We start from the raw sequence: 16160 nt of genomic DNA on the forward strand, positions 1-16160 counted from the left end.
GGTGGTGGATATTTGTCCTTTTAGGGGAGCTAGAGCCAGAAGTTTAAGAGAACCACAGAGAAACCATTCCAGGATACTAATGCTTCTAATTCTTGAACTAAAGAGTATTCATTCTGTATAACTTTATTATAAATGAAGGAAGCAGTAACCATACTACTTGACTGTTTTGAAACCTTCGCATGTATCTCCTCATGAGCATCACAGTAGCTGTGTGAGTAGGTTAAAGTACTGTTAGCCTCATTTCATACATGAAAAACTGGGACTCAGGAAGTTAAGGGAGTTTTCCAAGGCCCACAGTAGGTGGAAGACTCTGGCCTTGAAACTAGGTCTCCTACATCCAAATCTACTACTTTTCCCATTGTATTTTGTAACCCTTTTTATACTGAACTTTGCTTATAGAGATCTTTGAGATATGTTAAAATCATAATAATGAAATAAATGTTTATCTTAATAGAATAGATTCCTAAGAAATGTCAGAATCTTCTGTGTGCTAAGTAATATATTGTCTGTGATACTCAGAGTTGTATCTCAAATTCAGCAAAAACCTCTAATACATGTTTATTTTACTTTTCTCAAGCTTCGTTTAGAGGCACTTCATCAGATTCTTGTTTTATTGTCTGGCATGGAGGAAAAAGGTAGCATCTCTCTGACTGGAAGCAGGTCGAGCTCAGGTTTCCAGTCGTCCACACTGCTCACATCTGTGAGGCTGCAGTTTCTAGCAGGGTGTTTCGGTTTAGGCACTGTTGGACACGCAGGAGCCAAAGGAGAGAGTGGCCGATTGCATCACTATCAGGTGGGTGACAGGTCTGTCGTATAAGGATGACACCTTACAGCATATTCAGATTTTTAACGTCTTTTTACAATACCAGTTTAATAATGCTAAACTTTTTGGTGTTTAAGATTGAGATTTTAAAATATCTCATTGGTTTAGTTTCCTGAGTCAGAGTGGTATGGTTGGGATTAGGTAAGCCATGGTTCTGTTGTACTTTAGATTCTTTGCTGGCTCAGTTTTAATAACCTTTAGCCAAATCGCATAGAGCTAGATCTAGGTTGGAATAGATATTGATGTTTGGGAGGATGGGTGTCAAGACCAGCATAGGGCTCTAGCACAGACTGGGGATAAAGTGCTATTACTTTTATTTGGGTAGAAGGTGTCATTGTTGCTAATAGAAAAGGAAAATCTTTTTGTGTAATTTAGGATGGAATCAGAGCAGCTAAGAGAAATATTCAGATTGAAATCCAGGTGGCTGTGCATAAGATTTATCAGCAATTGTCTGCTACCCTGGAGAGAGCCCTGCAAGCAAACAAGCATCACATTGGTGAGTAACTGCACCCACAGGTAGAAGATGCAAGCTACACTTTGGCCTGAGATTATGCTAGGTGCCTGATGTTCTCTACCTTGTGTTTAATGTTAGTAGGTCAGCTTACAGGTAAAGAATAAAGACTTGCAAGTGTAATGGTGTTCCATATTATTATTTATATTTTGGAATTTGATTTCTTTTAGTAAATTCTTGTTGACTTCAAAGAAGATTCTCAGCTGTCTTTCTTTCTTTGTCTTTTTAGAAGCCCAGCAGCGTCTCCTTTTGGTTACAGTTTTTGCCCTAAGTGTTCACTATCAACCGGTAGATGTTTCTTTGGCAATTTCCACTGGTCTGCTAAATGTATTGTCACAGTTATGTGGCACAGACACCATGCTGGGACAGCCCCTTCAGCTGTTGCCAAAAACCGGTGTTTCCCAGCTGAGCACAGCTCTGAAAGTGGCCAGTACAAGATTGCTCCAGATTCTAGCCATCACTACGGGGTGAGCACTGTACCTGTCCTGGTAGAACCGGGTGGAGGCTGGTCTTTCACATTTTATTAACTTTCATTTCCCCCTAATCTCCATTATGTGTTTAAGCACATTTGCCCTTCTATGGTATTAGTATTTATTTTTCCCCTGTTATTTCATACAGGACCTATGCTGATAAACTGAGCCCCAAGGTAGTTCAATCCTTATTGGATCTACTCTGTAGTCAGTTGAAGAATTTGTTGTCCCAGGCTGGTGTGCTACTTATGGCCTCTTTTGGAGAAGGAGAAGGAGAAGATGAAGAAGAAAGAAAAGTGGACTCCAGTGGTGAAACTGAGAAGAGAGATTTCAGAGGTGTCGTAAACTTTTTTCTCTGTCATTATGTAGGAGCTCTTATTGAATCCCTATTGTGTGCATATCATTAGAATGTAGACTGTTTTCTGTTGTGAGGCATGAAAGCATTTAATTTTTTCATTTCGGAACCCCTTTTTCCTCCAAATACATGTGATTTAGATAAGCTTATGACTGAACCTCCTCTCTCAGAGTCCGTTAACCCTGGTGTAGTGACCGTACTTCCCACTGTTTGAGTTCAGCCTCTCCTGGGCTGTTGGGGCTCTGGAACCCAGAGGTTCTAGGTGACTGTTTCCTGCAGACTTTGTTTTCTTGGCATTTGATTCTGACAGCCAGTCTCTAACTACAGTCTTGGCTTAAGTGTTCCCTCAGGACCAAGAGTTTTAATATATGGAAACTGGGTTAGAATTAAGGGGAGTTGAACTTCTTGCTAGGCTGCTCTGCTCTCCAGCCACTAAAAAATTCTTCATTACACATAGCCATCAGAATTTTTGGTTGCTGTAATATGGTCATCTGTTTATAGCTTTAAAAGGCTGTTGTGCACATTGTATTTCAGTAGGAATTAGACCCTGAACAGCAGAATTGCTACATATGTCTGTTACATAATTAAGGGAATAAAGATTTAAAATTGGTCATATATTCAAAAATTTTTGTGTAACTACCATGTCTTATTACCATAATAATAAGGGACCTCTTAATCCTTTCTGCACTAGATAGATAGACAGACAGACAGATGGAGAGAGCAACTTACTTAATTATTCTGTGCCCCAGTTCCCTCATCTATAAAATAAGAATAGTAGAACCAACTTTCCAAGATTGTTATGAGGATTAAATAATTTAATACAATGTAAAGGACTTAGAGCAGTGTCTGGCTCATAGTGAGAGCTCAATGAATGTTAATATTAATATTAAAATATTATAATAAATAATATTTAAATAAATAAAATAATATTTAAATAATGTTAATATTCTGTAGATAGATGGGTGGATAGAGGAAATATGTTGGGGATACAAAAATGACAAAACATTGTCTCTGCCCTCAAGGACCTTCTAGGGTAATGAGGGAGGCAGACATGTAAACAAGTAATTACGGTGTAATACAATAAGCTCAGAAGAAACAGCTAAATCTCTTAAGTCGGAATCTAGGAAGATGTGTGAATCTAATTCAGGGCTGGCTTTAGCTTTCAGAGGCTGAACCTGCAGCAAGTTCCTTCTCCTTGTTTATATGACGATTATCTTGCTTATACAAAGAACATAGGCAAACTCACAAAGTATGTTAAAATAAAAACAGGCTTTTAAAGCTGAGTCTTGTTTTCCTGAGATCCAATACGGGCATATAGTATTGTTAAGATAATAGTTTCTTACCACTTTGTGCTGAGTATTGGATATGTGGACAGCAGGGAAGACAGAGTGGAGTTATTCTTTAGCCTATAGTTCCCCAAGGGAACTGGATCCTTTTGTATCCAGGTAAAAAAAGAAAGTTCTTCTATGATGAATCTTGGTAGCTGTAACAGCAGACTGAGTCCACATCGGATCCCTGAGGTCGTCCTAGAAAGAAGGCCATTGGCACCCTTTCTATTTATGGGGATGGCTAGGATTGAGACTGATTCACAGCAGCAGTGGTCATGCATTCAGAGGCAGGTTGCCCAGTATTAATAACTGTATAAACTCTCTAAAATATTTAACTGAAAGTAAGATGTACTCTTCATTTTCAAACGTATAGTGTTGGTACTGAAACAAACTGTATCATCAAATTGTATCAACTTGCTTTATATTTAAGGTTTCATATAATTGTCTTGTTACAGAAATACTTACTTGGAGTAAGGATGGGGTAGGATGGAGGCTCCTAAAAGAGATTTTCCCGTGTATCTCTACCAAGAGAAAAGGCTACATAGAGGAGTTAGCTTTTGAACTGTATTTTGAAGGAATGTATAGGAACAAGGTTGGAGAGAGATGTGGGTACAAGGGCATGCTAATAATTTTATATTCTTCCAACTAATATTATAAAAAAAAAAACCTTTGCTTATTAGCAAAGAGTAAAGAAGTAAAGAAGAGGTAGAGTACTCTATAGAGAAAATGTAGAGAAGGAGTTCTTAGATTTTTCTCCAATTATCCTTAGCAGGTTAGTTCTGTCATAGACCTGCACACCCATCTCAACAAAACAAAAGCTCTCCAGTTAACAAGGTTTCTGTGAGGATAGATTACCAACCATCCAAGCATGACCTTTGGCAGGAGGCAGTATCCCCTCTATCACAAGTGATTTGTCTGTGTATTTCTTAATCTGATATGCCAGGATCCCCCTGAAAGGAGTGCCTGTCTCCAGATTGTTATGTTTTCCCATGTTTTAATGGCCCTTAGGGATTGACATTCTGGGAATCTTCCTCACTAGCACACTTCTTCCCCTGGCTCTAAGTGGGAATTAGCCAGGCTAAGGAGGTATGAAAGGTGTTGGATGATATGGAAACATGGTGTGTTACAGGAAGAGCAGATAGTTCTTTGGCTTCAAAATGCACAGGGTGGAGGGAAACTATGAGGTGATGGCAAGAGAGAGGCTGGTATTGATGGTGGTGGAAAAACTGGGAAGATTGTATAGAGTAAATTTGTGGAAAGATCTTATACATGGAATTTGAGCTCAGGCAAACCAGACTCAGGCCTAGAAATTTGTTCCTTTACACAAAGTCGTTTTTTAGAGATGTGATTAATTTGACTGGGACAAGGGGTGGGGCAGGTTGTGGGTGGATTATGGACTTTTTGAAAATGTGGTCCAAATTGTCAACTCTCTTACTAGTCAAATGCACATACATACATGATTTTTCATACAATTTTAGGGGGTTCATAGACCAGCTCCCTCAAATTCTATCCAGTAGAACTGTAGACTTGGGTAGAGAACTGTTGCTTCTTAGTGGTAAAAAAAAATGCACAAAACCAAGTACACATACTTTATTCTAGCTAGCCCACTGTCATTGTACACAGACATAAATGGTGTTTTAAGTTTGGCCTTATTTACTGACCTTTCATCATTGTCTTTTAAATTTCAAAAATTCAGGAGCTAACTGACAACATAGATTTTGAATTGGGTTTGTGCTTACTGCATTCTAAACGTAAGTTATTTACTATAAGACTATTTCCTGTTGGTTTTTGGTTGTATTATAAACTTGTCTCTTCACTCTTTAGCTGCTCTTAGGAAACAACACGCAGCAGAACTGCACCTGGGGGATTTTTTAGTTTTTCTTCGCAGAGTTGTGTCTTCAAAAGCAATTCAATCAAAAATGGCTTCTCCAAAGTGGACAGAGGTGTTACTAAATATAGCTTCTCAGAAATGTTCTTCAGGTACATGACCTTTGCCTTGTTTTAACGTATTTTATACGTCACATCTGTTTTATTCAGATAATGCCAGACTTTAACAACATTGGATACTTGACCTTGATTTCAAGACTTTTTTCTTGCCTTATGAGTACTTATTTGATTGAAAGAAAACTAATTTCCGGATTGAAAATTGACAGGAGTTAATAATAGAGAGTCGCACTGGAGAAGATCATGAATTTAATGTAGAGAACTTGTACAATAATAAAAACAAGCAGAGAACATCCTCTTTAATATGATAATTTGGCACAGATTTTGACCTTCTTGGATTACCAAAATGCAGATCTGAATTTGTGCATTCTTTCTTATTATAATGTGATTTCTATTGCCTTGATTGTAACTTCTGATTATGTGCTACCTATGAGAGTTCTATATAATAAGCTTAATTCCTGGTTTTTAGCCTGAAAGTTTGGTCTGCTTGCATAGATTACTATTAGCCCTTTCCTAGTCTGTTTTTTTAAAGTGTTATAAGTATACATAAAGTAAAATTTACTATTTTAACCACTTAGGTGTACAATTAAGTGACATTAAACCCATTCACAGTGTCGTTCATCCGTCAGTACTGGGAATGGGAGCCCCACTTCCAGAACTTTTTCATCATCCCTAGTCTTTTTTAAATATGCTAAAACATAACGTAATCTCTTATGGTACATATTATTTTATAAGTATTACAGTCTCAATATAATTTACTAGTGTTTCTTTTTCTATTTTTGCATACATTCAGTAGTTTTAAAATTCAGAACCTGTGTCTTTGTTTAAAGACTGGTGTAAACAGAAATAAAATGCATATAACTTGTTATTAACCTAACAGCTACAGTTATTAATTGCGAAACTACAATAAAATGGAGTCATACTAAATGTTAATATTCTTCAAACAGAATTATCCCAGTCATTTTATGATAGCAAATTCTGTTAAGAAATTATAAATTCATTTGTTAAAAGTATTTAAAGAATTTCTGAAATTGATCAGCTGTGGTACAAATAAAACAACGCTTTATTCAAAAGAACCCTTACCTTTCTCTTACTTTCCTAAAAGATCTAGTGTTTATAAGTATCTGCTATTTTCAGATCAGTTGTTCACACCAGGGTTCTTCTTAAATACACATCTTAGCTTTATGTGTAGTAAACTTATACTCATTTTCCTGTTAGTTTTTCTTAACTAATGTAACTTACAACAACTTTTTTTTTCTCTTTTAATAAGATAAGGCTTATATAATATTGATTAGGGTCTTAGAGCATAAAGGAAAATCAACTGGTTTTATTGTAGTAATGGATAGAAAAAATCATCAGTATCCTATCTCCATCTTTGCTTACTTTAGAAAAGTATAAACTGCTTACTCCCCATTAGCCCTAAAAACCTCTGTGAGGCAGCCAGGGCGTGAATAAAGAAGAAGCAGTGAAAGGGTATAATAAGCCTGAGCTTTAGACATTAACAGACCTGTTTAAAATTCTACTTCTTTCTCTCCTGAGCCGTGTGGCTTTGGTCACGTTACTTCCCTGAGCCTCAGTTTCCTCATCAGTGAAGGATGTAATGTAGGATTTGTGAGGAACAAGAGACTTACTAATATGTATGAAATGCCTAGCAGTTTTATACACATTATGAAGTACCTGGCACAGGTAGTTATTATAGAGCTGTTCCTTACATACATGTAAGAACGGAAACATAAACATCAGTATTCATATACATCAGTGGGTACAGGATGAATCCAGAGTTCTTGTGATAATATGCTGAAGTGAAGTTCATTCCATCCTAAATGCTTAGCAGGCTCAGGGACTTTGTTCAAGAAGTTCATTTAAACTTTGAATTTCAACCACATTGATAATAGCAAAATGTCTTTTTTTCCCCCTCCAGGTATTCCTCTAGTTGGTAACTTAAGAACGAGGCTCCTTGCCCTTCATGTCCTTGAGGCTGTGCTGCCAGCTTGTGAATCTGGTGTAGAAGATGACCAGATGGCTCAGGTTTGTATTTTATAAGATGTGCTTTACATCTGCAGCATGATTCACCCAGAATCTAAACTTAGAGTCTCTTCAGTTTTAAATGTGTTATTTATTCAGTAGCAAGACTTCTACTTCTGAGATTGCTTTCTTTATTTTTTCATCTCTAAGCAAAGAGAAAGAGAAAGTAAGTTAGTCATGGGTGTGAGGAGTAGTATAGTGAATACTTTCAAGATCATAAGGAAAGGAAAATCGAGAATTTCTTACTAGGTTTGGGCGTCTAGATTGAGAAAGTTGTGAGGCTGCGTGGCCTAATTAGAGGTCCATATAGTGAGGCAACATGAGGGCAGTAGAGCCCACTTTTTAGTGGGTTAATGATCTTTCTAAAAAATGATGTTTAACTTGCAGCCACCCAGAGTAGCTGTTGAACTTTGGTATAATCAAGCCTCACATGTGACTTAGTATTACGGTTACATGGTATATTTTTTTCTAACAATACTTAAAATTATCCTTTACAGATTTTATCATTTTTTTTCCTTCAACAAACAGGTTGTTGAACGCCTGTTTTCCCTTCTGTCAGATTGTATGTGGGAGACACCTATTGCTCAGGCCAAACATGCTATTCAGATAAAGGAAAAAGAACAAGAAATAAAATTACAGGTAATTGATTCTTCTAAAAAGGTATTTTTAGACAGCAAAAGTGTCACCTTTCTCTGAATACTTTCTGTCTGAGGGACCTTGTTCTATCAGTTATCCCGTGTCCTCTCTGCACTGTCTCCCTTTCCTCTGGTTCCTTCTCCTCAGTTTTTAAACATGTCTTATTTCTAGCCTCTTAAATCCCTTTTTTATCCACAAAGCCTTCCCTATATTCTCTCATCCTTTGTTGCTAAGGTTCTCAGAAGAGTAACCTTATATACGTTTCAGCCACTTCCTCACTTCTCAGTATCTCTTCAGCCCAACTGCTTATCTTCCATCAAAGCACTGAAATTAAGTATCAGAGGAGTGTTATTGGTGATGTAGTGTACGCCTTTTTGTCCACATCTTACTTGACCTCTGGAAACTCAACCCTTCTATTGTTTTGAAAACTACTTTCTCCTACATCTCCATATACCCTCTGCCAATCCTTGATTCCTTCTGGAGGCATCTCTACTTCGGTGTGACTTTCTCCTTGCCTCCATCCCAAATTCTGGTGTTCCTCAGCGCTTTGTCTTTAAGTTCCCAGCAGTCTCAGTCGTACCCATGACCGTTCTCAATACTTGCATTTACTTCCACACTTATAATGATAGCCCAGGTGTCTCTCCTGCAAATCTTTCTCCTTTTCTTCCCATCTCATTTTTTATTCGTGGCACTATCATTTAATTAGCTTCCCAATTCCTGGGAATTCTAAGCTTTCCTAATGTCCCCATCCATGTAGTCAGTAGGCCTCATTGATACTACCTCCTAAATAGTCCTTGAATCCATCCATCTAACTGCCTTAATCCTTCTCTTGGTTTTTGTGATTCCACACTTTTTCTGATTTTTCCTCTATCCCAGTACAGTGGCCTCTTCTCATTCTCTTTTATTGATTCTTCCTCTTCTATTTAATGTTAGTGCTGGAGTATCCTAAGGTTTGGTCCCAAGACCCCTTTTTTTCCTCAGCCATCACCCTTATTCTGTTTCCTATAGCCAGCAAAACCTTATTCAGATCCATATGCTATTGATAACCAAATTTTTAACTCCATTTCTGACATTTTTCCTGAATTCCAGACTTATAGACACATCTTCTGTTTGCCTTACCATTTGAATAATAGCCTAATAGGCATCTCATACTTAGTAGCATCCGTAGTTCTGTCATATCCTGCTTCTTCTCAGGCTTTCCCATCTTCCTAGTAAGTGACTCAATCAAAAAATGGAAGCAGCATCCTTGGCTCCTCCTTTTTATCACACACACACCCCATTTCCTCTATTCATATTCCAAGTCCTGTTGCCTCCTCCGTAAAGCATAATGTGAATTTTCCCACCTCCTCATTTCTCAGCCACTATCATGTCTGACCTAGACTATGCAATTGCCTCCTAACTGGTCTTCCCGCTCTCATTGTTAACTTCCTGTAGTCCATTCTCTACACAGGATCCATTGTAATCTTTTAAAATTGTAAATCAGAGCATGTTGGTCCTCTGCCTAAAATCCTCCAGTGGTTTCTTGACATTCCTGTGATAAATTCTAGAACTCCTTGTTCTCTCCCTTTTGCTTACTACACTGTGGTTAACTTGCCTTCTTCCTGTTTCTTGAACACACTAAGCGTGTTGCTTCCACTGGGCTTTGCACTGGCTATTCTTTCTGCCTAGAATACTGCCCTCAGATATGTTTCTCAGAAGTCAACTTCTTATTTTTAAGGTCTCGAATTAATTATCACTTCTTGAGTCCTTTCCTGACCCTCAATCTAGAATTAGTTACCACACATTCTTTGTTACATCACCTGTTTTAATTTTAGCAGAGCACTTATTACCTGATATTTTCTTATTTATTTTCTATCCCCACCTTCTTTGAGAGCAGAGACCTTATCTAGTATACTGCTAAATATGTGGGTCCTGGTATAGTGCCTGGTATCTCGTACATGCTTAATAAGTATTCAGTAAATGAGTAAGTTTAAGTCTTCGGTATTTCTTACCTGAACTCTTGCAGTAATCTCCTGATTGTTCTCTCTCTTTCATCCTGTACACTCCTAGTCAAACAATGTTTACAAAACACAGATCTGATCAGAAATCCTCTATATAAAATCATTCTGTGTAGGCACTCCCTATTGTCTATAAAGTTCTGACTTAAAATGGTACTCAAGACCGTCCATGATTTTGTTCCATCTTCTCTTTCTAGCTTCTTATCTGCCAGTCTCATCCTTTAGATATCCCATGCTGCTTGCAGTTACTTTAAATCACTGAAGTCTGTTTCACCTCCATGCCTTGGCACATGCTGTACATACTGCCTTAAATTTTTTTCTCTTCTTTGATCAACTGCTTAACGCCTTCTCATCATTCAGGATTCAGTTCAAAAGTCATCCTTTTTTGAACCCTTACCGTATGCTTCCCAAGCATGGTTAGACACTTACACTTTTATGTGTCTGCTATATCTGTCATGTAACTTCTGTTATTCTCTCACTACAATACTGGTGTTATTTATTTGTCTCTCTGTCCCCTAACTGGACTGTAAGCTCTTTATGAGCAGGGACCATACTATATTTATGATTGTGTTCCCATTGCCTGCACAGTAACTGGCACATAGTAGACACTTACTAAACATTTGTGGAATCAAACCACAGAGTCTTAGACTGTGTACTAACTAAGATCTGAGTTACTCCAAAATACTGACCCAGTTTCCTTTATGGTAGAAGCAAGGAGAATTGGAGGAAGAAGATGAGAATCTTCCTATACAAGAAGTATCCTTTGACCCAGAGAAAGCTCAGTGTTGCATAGTGGAGAATGGACAGATTTTAACTCATGGCAGTGGAGGAAAAGGATATGGATTGGCATCAACTGGAGTAACTTCTGGGTGCTATCAGTGGAAGGTGTGTAGAATTCCAAGTACGCATTTTGTCTGTTAGTCGTTTCCTGCTAGATTCTTATAAAATATATATGGAAAGACTTAAAAAATCATCATATGTAAATGTTCTATTACTATGTAAGATGTTAACACAAATGGAAAGTGAATGAAGGATGTACAGAAACCCTATATTATTTTTGTTAACTCTGATAATTCTAAAATGGTCTCAAAATTTTTTTATATGTATTGTTACATTATTTTTAAAATCATGATCATCCCTCTTATGAGAGGTCACACAGTGCACACCCAGCAATGGAAATGCAGTAATACGTGTATGATGTTTCTTCCTGAGAAAGCACATTAAAGACTGAGTTCCCAAGATTTTTATTGGGTGCTAGTCACATACCCTCTGTCTGGTATATATTAAAATTTTAGTTTCCCAGAAGGAAAACAGATGTTTAGTGTAAACCATATGGTTGTACAGTCTAGGCACAATGAGCCACCCTTATCAGTAGGGAAACTTTTTATCAGCGTAGAGGACTGTTTACCAGTCTAGTTCCCAGGTGCCAGCCAAGGACCAACATTACAAGCAGTTCTTTCTAAAGACAGCAGTCTCTGCTATGTTACTTCTTTTTTTTTGCACGGTCCATCTCCTTGGCCCTTGGCCACAGTGTTTTTATAACAAAATTACTATTATTATCTAGAAAGACTCCAGGCAGCAGGATGAGACCAACTTCCAGTATTAACTTCAGTTATGCCTTTTAGGGGTTTGAGACTTAGCCAGTTAAAACAAATCTCATTAACCATAAAGTTCTATTTTTTTAAAAAAAATTCTTATTTTTTTATTGAAGTTTAGTCAGTTTACAGTGTTAGTTTAAGATGTATAGCAAAGAGATTCAGTTATGCATATATTTACATGTATATATTTTTTCAGATCTTTTCCATTACAGCCCATTACAAGAAATTGAACACCCAGTTCCCTGTGCCCTATAGTACATAAAGTTCTATCTTAAAAAGTGTGGCTTTGTCCTTAAGTTTATGTATTAACTTTCAAAAACTGGCTTAGGCATCATTTTAACACAGCACAACTCTGGCCAGTCCAGAGCTCAGGATAGGGTGCATACACAAAAAATACAATCCCAGAGGGCGTAGGAAAAGAAGAGTTCATTATTGTTAAGATAGCCCTAATCAGAATGTATAGTAAGTAGTCAGGCAGAGTAAGTTAACAAGACCTCAATGTCACCTTCCACCACAGGTCCTCCCTCCTTCTGTTCCCTTTGCAGTCTGAATAATTTAGTTGAGTCCTTGGTTTTAGAGGGAATTCCTCTGAAGGGCAGTTTGTTAAATGGTTTTGTTTGACTGTGACATCAGTTTATCTGCCTCAAGAGTATGGATGACATCTGGAGGTGTTGTGTAGAAATTTCAGGATTGGGGTTACCTTCTGCTTCTTATAACCTGTTAGATGTAATGGGAGACTCTGAAGTCAGTTTGGATTTAAAGTGCTCAAAACAGCCTTCAAGACACAGCATGGATTTCTTTTTCAGCCCCTTAGGAGGACGAACAGTTCTGAAAAACAGTGGTCATATATGCCCTCCCTGCTCTTCCGTACTTCCCCAGGGCCTGGGTTTTTAATTTTTCTCCCTAATTCTAAAACCTTCTACTTCTTTTATGGTAATCATTTATCCAGTGAGCAGCTTAGAAAAGATCAATCTATTTCGGGGGAGAGCTTCCTCTAATAAACTGCGTGTGTATCGAGAGCATGTGTATCGGAGACGTAGAATCAAGCCATCAGTCTCCTGTTGCAAACTACAGCTAGCCCAAAAGGCTGAACATAGTAAGTGAAGAGAGCAAGAGTCCAGTCTATTATGAGAGTGGACAGAGGGGTCTTGCTCCCTGTCGTATGCCCTCCTCCAACTTGCAGCTTTCAATTGGAATCACAAGTTAGGAATGTAATTAGTTTCTATGTCAGAAATATAAAGCCAATCAGCAGCTCAAATTAGATTGTTCCTTCAAAAGAGCAGGCCCTTTCCCAGGGACATATATGTTATAGACCTGGACAGTCCAGCTAGAATCCATGATATTTTCAGTTTATGGCCTGGCAGACTAAATCCACAACAGTCCTCATGTTTGATTTTTGTTTGTTGGGCTGATGCCTGCTTTTAGTTGAACACTGCTCTTGCTGGATTGAAACAGCTCATTGCAGACAGTATCAGGTTTTAGCTTAAAATCAGATCCAGTTAGAATTTGTGAACTCAGGATTCTAAAAAGCTAGCAAATTTTTTGGCAGCAATAAAGCCTGGATGGTATAGGACCAGACAGCTGTGTTTTAAGTGATGAGCAAGGCTTTCCTTTTTGCCTTCTCAGTCTTAGAGGCCAGATTTACCCACTCAAAAATTTGTACTTCAGGCTGGAAAATCATCAGCTTCTAAGGGTTAGACATCTGATTTTATAAGAACTCATTGGCAACTACTAGCTTTTTAAATTAACTGAATAAAGAAGACACACACACACACACAATGGAATATCATTCAGCCATAAAAAAGAATGAAATAATGCCATTTGCAGCAACATGGATGAAAAGTAAGCCAGAAAGAAAAAGACAAATATCGTATGATACCACATATATGTGGAATCTAAAAATATGATGCAAATGAACTTATTTACAAAACAGACTCACAGGCATAGAAAACAAACTTAATGGTTACCAAAGGGGGAGGGTGGGGGGATAAATTAGGAATTTGGGATTAGCAGATACACACTACTTTATTTAAAATAGGTGAATAAGGACCTACTGTATAGCACCAGGAACTATATTAAGTTTGTTTTCTGTGTCTGTGAGTCCGTTTCTGTTTTGTAAAGAATTTCATTTGTATCATTTTTTTAGATTCCATATATATATAATTGATACCATATAGTATTTGTCTTTCTCTGCTAAAATTATTTATTTTAAATAAATACTCAAAGGTTATTCTAAATGTTCTATAAGGTAAAGATTACATTTGTTTTAAAATTTTTACAAAATGATGAAATTACTTTGTTATTTTTACTTAAGCTGAAAATAAGTTTGTCATATTCTCATAATGCATAAATACTATTTATAAACATATTCCCCATTATTGGTTTATACAGTTAATGGTATCTAAATGGGTTTTCGAATATTAGTGAACATTACCACTTTCATTTTAGTTTTACATTGTGAAGGAAAATAGAGGTAATGAAGGCACGTGTGTTGGAGTCTCTCGTTGGCCAGTGCATGACTTTAACCACCGCACCACCTCGGATATGTGGCTCTACCGGGCCTACAGTGGTAACCTCTATCACAACGGAGAGCAGACTCTGACGTTGTCCAGCTTTACTCAAGGAGACTTCATTACCTGTGTGCTAGACATGGAAGCCAGGACCATTTCCTTCGGGAAAAATGGAGAGGTACTGAAACTCAGAAATGTTGCATGTTTCCTTGTTTTTGTTTATCCTCAGCTCTGTTATTCAAGTGCTAGTTGTTCAGTTTATAGATTTTTCTCTGCTTTTTCTCTAATAACTTGGTTCTTACAGTATTTTCAGCACCAAACAAACAACAGAAAGATAGTGAAATCCTAGTAAGATTGTTGAAATTGAGGAACACGTTAAGATCATTTATTATATGCAGAATTTCCTAGGTTAGCAGGGTTAATTGAGATTTAGCTCTAGTAACTTTCGTTCTAAGAACAGCTTAGAATCTTAATATGATTGGATATTACTGATTTTAAAAATTTTTTTTTTTTCCTTTTTTTCCATCACCTCTGCCATACTGTAGGAACCTAAATTAGCTTTTGAAGATGTGGATGCAGCCGAGTTGTACCCGTGTGTAATGTTCTATAGTAGCAACCCAGGGGAAAAGGTAATGAAACCTCATACCTTTATAATTAAGCATAAAGGATATTTGTTATTTTTTACTAACATTGGTTAGCATCAGATAGAGTTTACAAATATAATAAAGCTATTTCTACCGTTAAAACTACCTGCTTAGATAATTTACTCTTCTATAAATAGGTTAAGTTACTTTTAGAAATTGCCTTTACTCTTTATTAAGGCAGTATTTGATATTCTGGTAATTTGAATATAGTGAGTCAACTTTCAAATGTATGTGCGATTACAGGAATTACAGGAAATAGTTTAGAGATAATCTGGTTCATTGGCAGTTATGCATATTTAAGAGAAATCTAGAAATAATCTTAACTGTAATCAGATAGCGTTAGGTGAATAGTGGAAGTTCCAGTTATGATAGAGAAGCTGCCTTTCATTCATTCAGCTGAAGGGGTTCTCAGACCTTGTAGATGGTATAAATTTGAACCCTAAATCTTCAGGGGGACAGTATTAAAGAGATACCCTCACACTAAAAACTTTTTTCCCCCTCATCTGAAACACAGGCAGAGACAAACCTCTTTGTGGTCTCCCTGTACTGGGGGGTGGATTTGTTTCCTACCCCGTCCTTTAACTTGAGGATGTAGTGGAGCCTAGGTCTGGTCTCCAGAATTTCTAGTTATTTTTTAGCAGAAAAGTTTTCAAGCTATCTCGTATGTAATATTTCTACAATGGAAGTGCTAGACTTGGTAAGTCCTAATAACTGTGAAAGTTACCATTTATTCTGTGCTGTTATATACTTTTTAAATTTTCAAGGAGGTATACGTTCAAGCTAGCCATTCGTGAGAGAGGGGAACTGTTCCTTTAACAGGTAGTCAACAAAACTGAATTGGAGATAAAGTAAAATGGCTGTGTTATCATCCCTTTCCTTGATGATACTCTTGCAGCCCCAAATGGGTTCTGGGATGTTCTGGTTAGAGTGATGGCCTGTTGCTCCCTGACGTCTGTGAACTTTGAAAGAATTCATTTAAGCTTAGATTCTGTATCAGTCCATCTATTCTACTCTGAAGCCTTTTCTTTTAAGTTTCAGAATCTCTCTGATTAAAAAGCAATGTTAATAATAGTTAACATTTTTTGAACATTTACTGTCTGGCACTGTACTGATAAGCACTTTATGTACCTAGTCTAATTTAATCTTTAAAATAATAAGAGACATACTATTATTAGTGCCAATTTTTTTCAAATGAAAAGGCTGAGATTTAGTGAGATTAAATAATTTCCCGAGGTTACATAAAGATTTGAACCCAAGTCTTGCTCTTCATTAACCTCTATATGTTATATGAAATGTGTGTCCAGACAGAACACACAATT

General features: G+C 37.2%; 1 protein-coding gene across 10 annotated transcripts in view; it reads left to right on the top strand.

Annotated features, from left to right (window-relative positions):
* Positions 1 to 16160, top strand: part of HERC1 (HECT and RLD domain containing E3 ubiquitin protein ligase family member 1) — a 174669-nt gene that overhangs the window by 100945 nt on the left and 57564 nt on the right. For 8 of the 10 annotated variants that reach the window (XM_032480983.1, XM_032480982.1, XM_032480981.1 and 5 more), the window contains 10 exons: positions 578 to 793; positions 1199 to 1319; positions 1564 to 1801; positions 1953 to 2140; positions 5312 to 5467; positions 7353 to 7459; positions 7985 to 8095; positions 10798 to 10974; positions 14136 to 14375; positions 14743 to 14826. In XM_032480983.1, the coding sequence (XP_032336874.1) occupies positions 578 to 793; positions 1199 to 1319; positions 1564 to 1801; positions 1953 to 2140; positions 5312 to 5467; positions 7353 to 7459; positions 7985 to 8095; positions 10798 to 10974; positions 14136 to 14375; positions 14743 to 14826 (1638 nt within the window). The remainder of the gene's footprint in view (positions 1 to 577; positions 794 to 1198; positions 1320 to 1563; positions 1802 to 1952; positions 2141 to 5311; positions 5468 to 7352; positions 7460 to 7984; positions 8096 to 10797; positions 10975 to 14135; positions 14376 to 14742; positions 14827 to 16160) is intronic. The other 2 variants (XM_032480985.1, XM_032480990.1) reach the window with 1 other exon arrangement.

The sequence above is a fragment of the Camelus ferus genome, chromosome 6 (assembly GCF_009834535.1).
Source record: "Camelus ferus isolate YT-003-E chromosome 6, BCGSAC_Cfer_1.0, whole genome shotgun sequence".
Lineage (NCBI taxonomy): Eukaryota > Metazoa > Chordata > Mammalia > Artiodactyla > Camelidae > Camelus > Camelus ferus.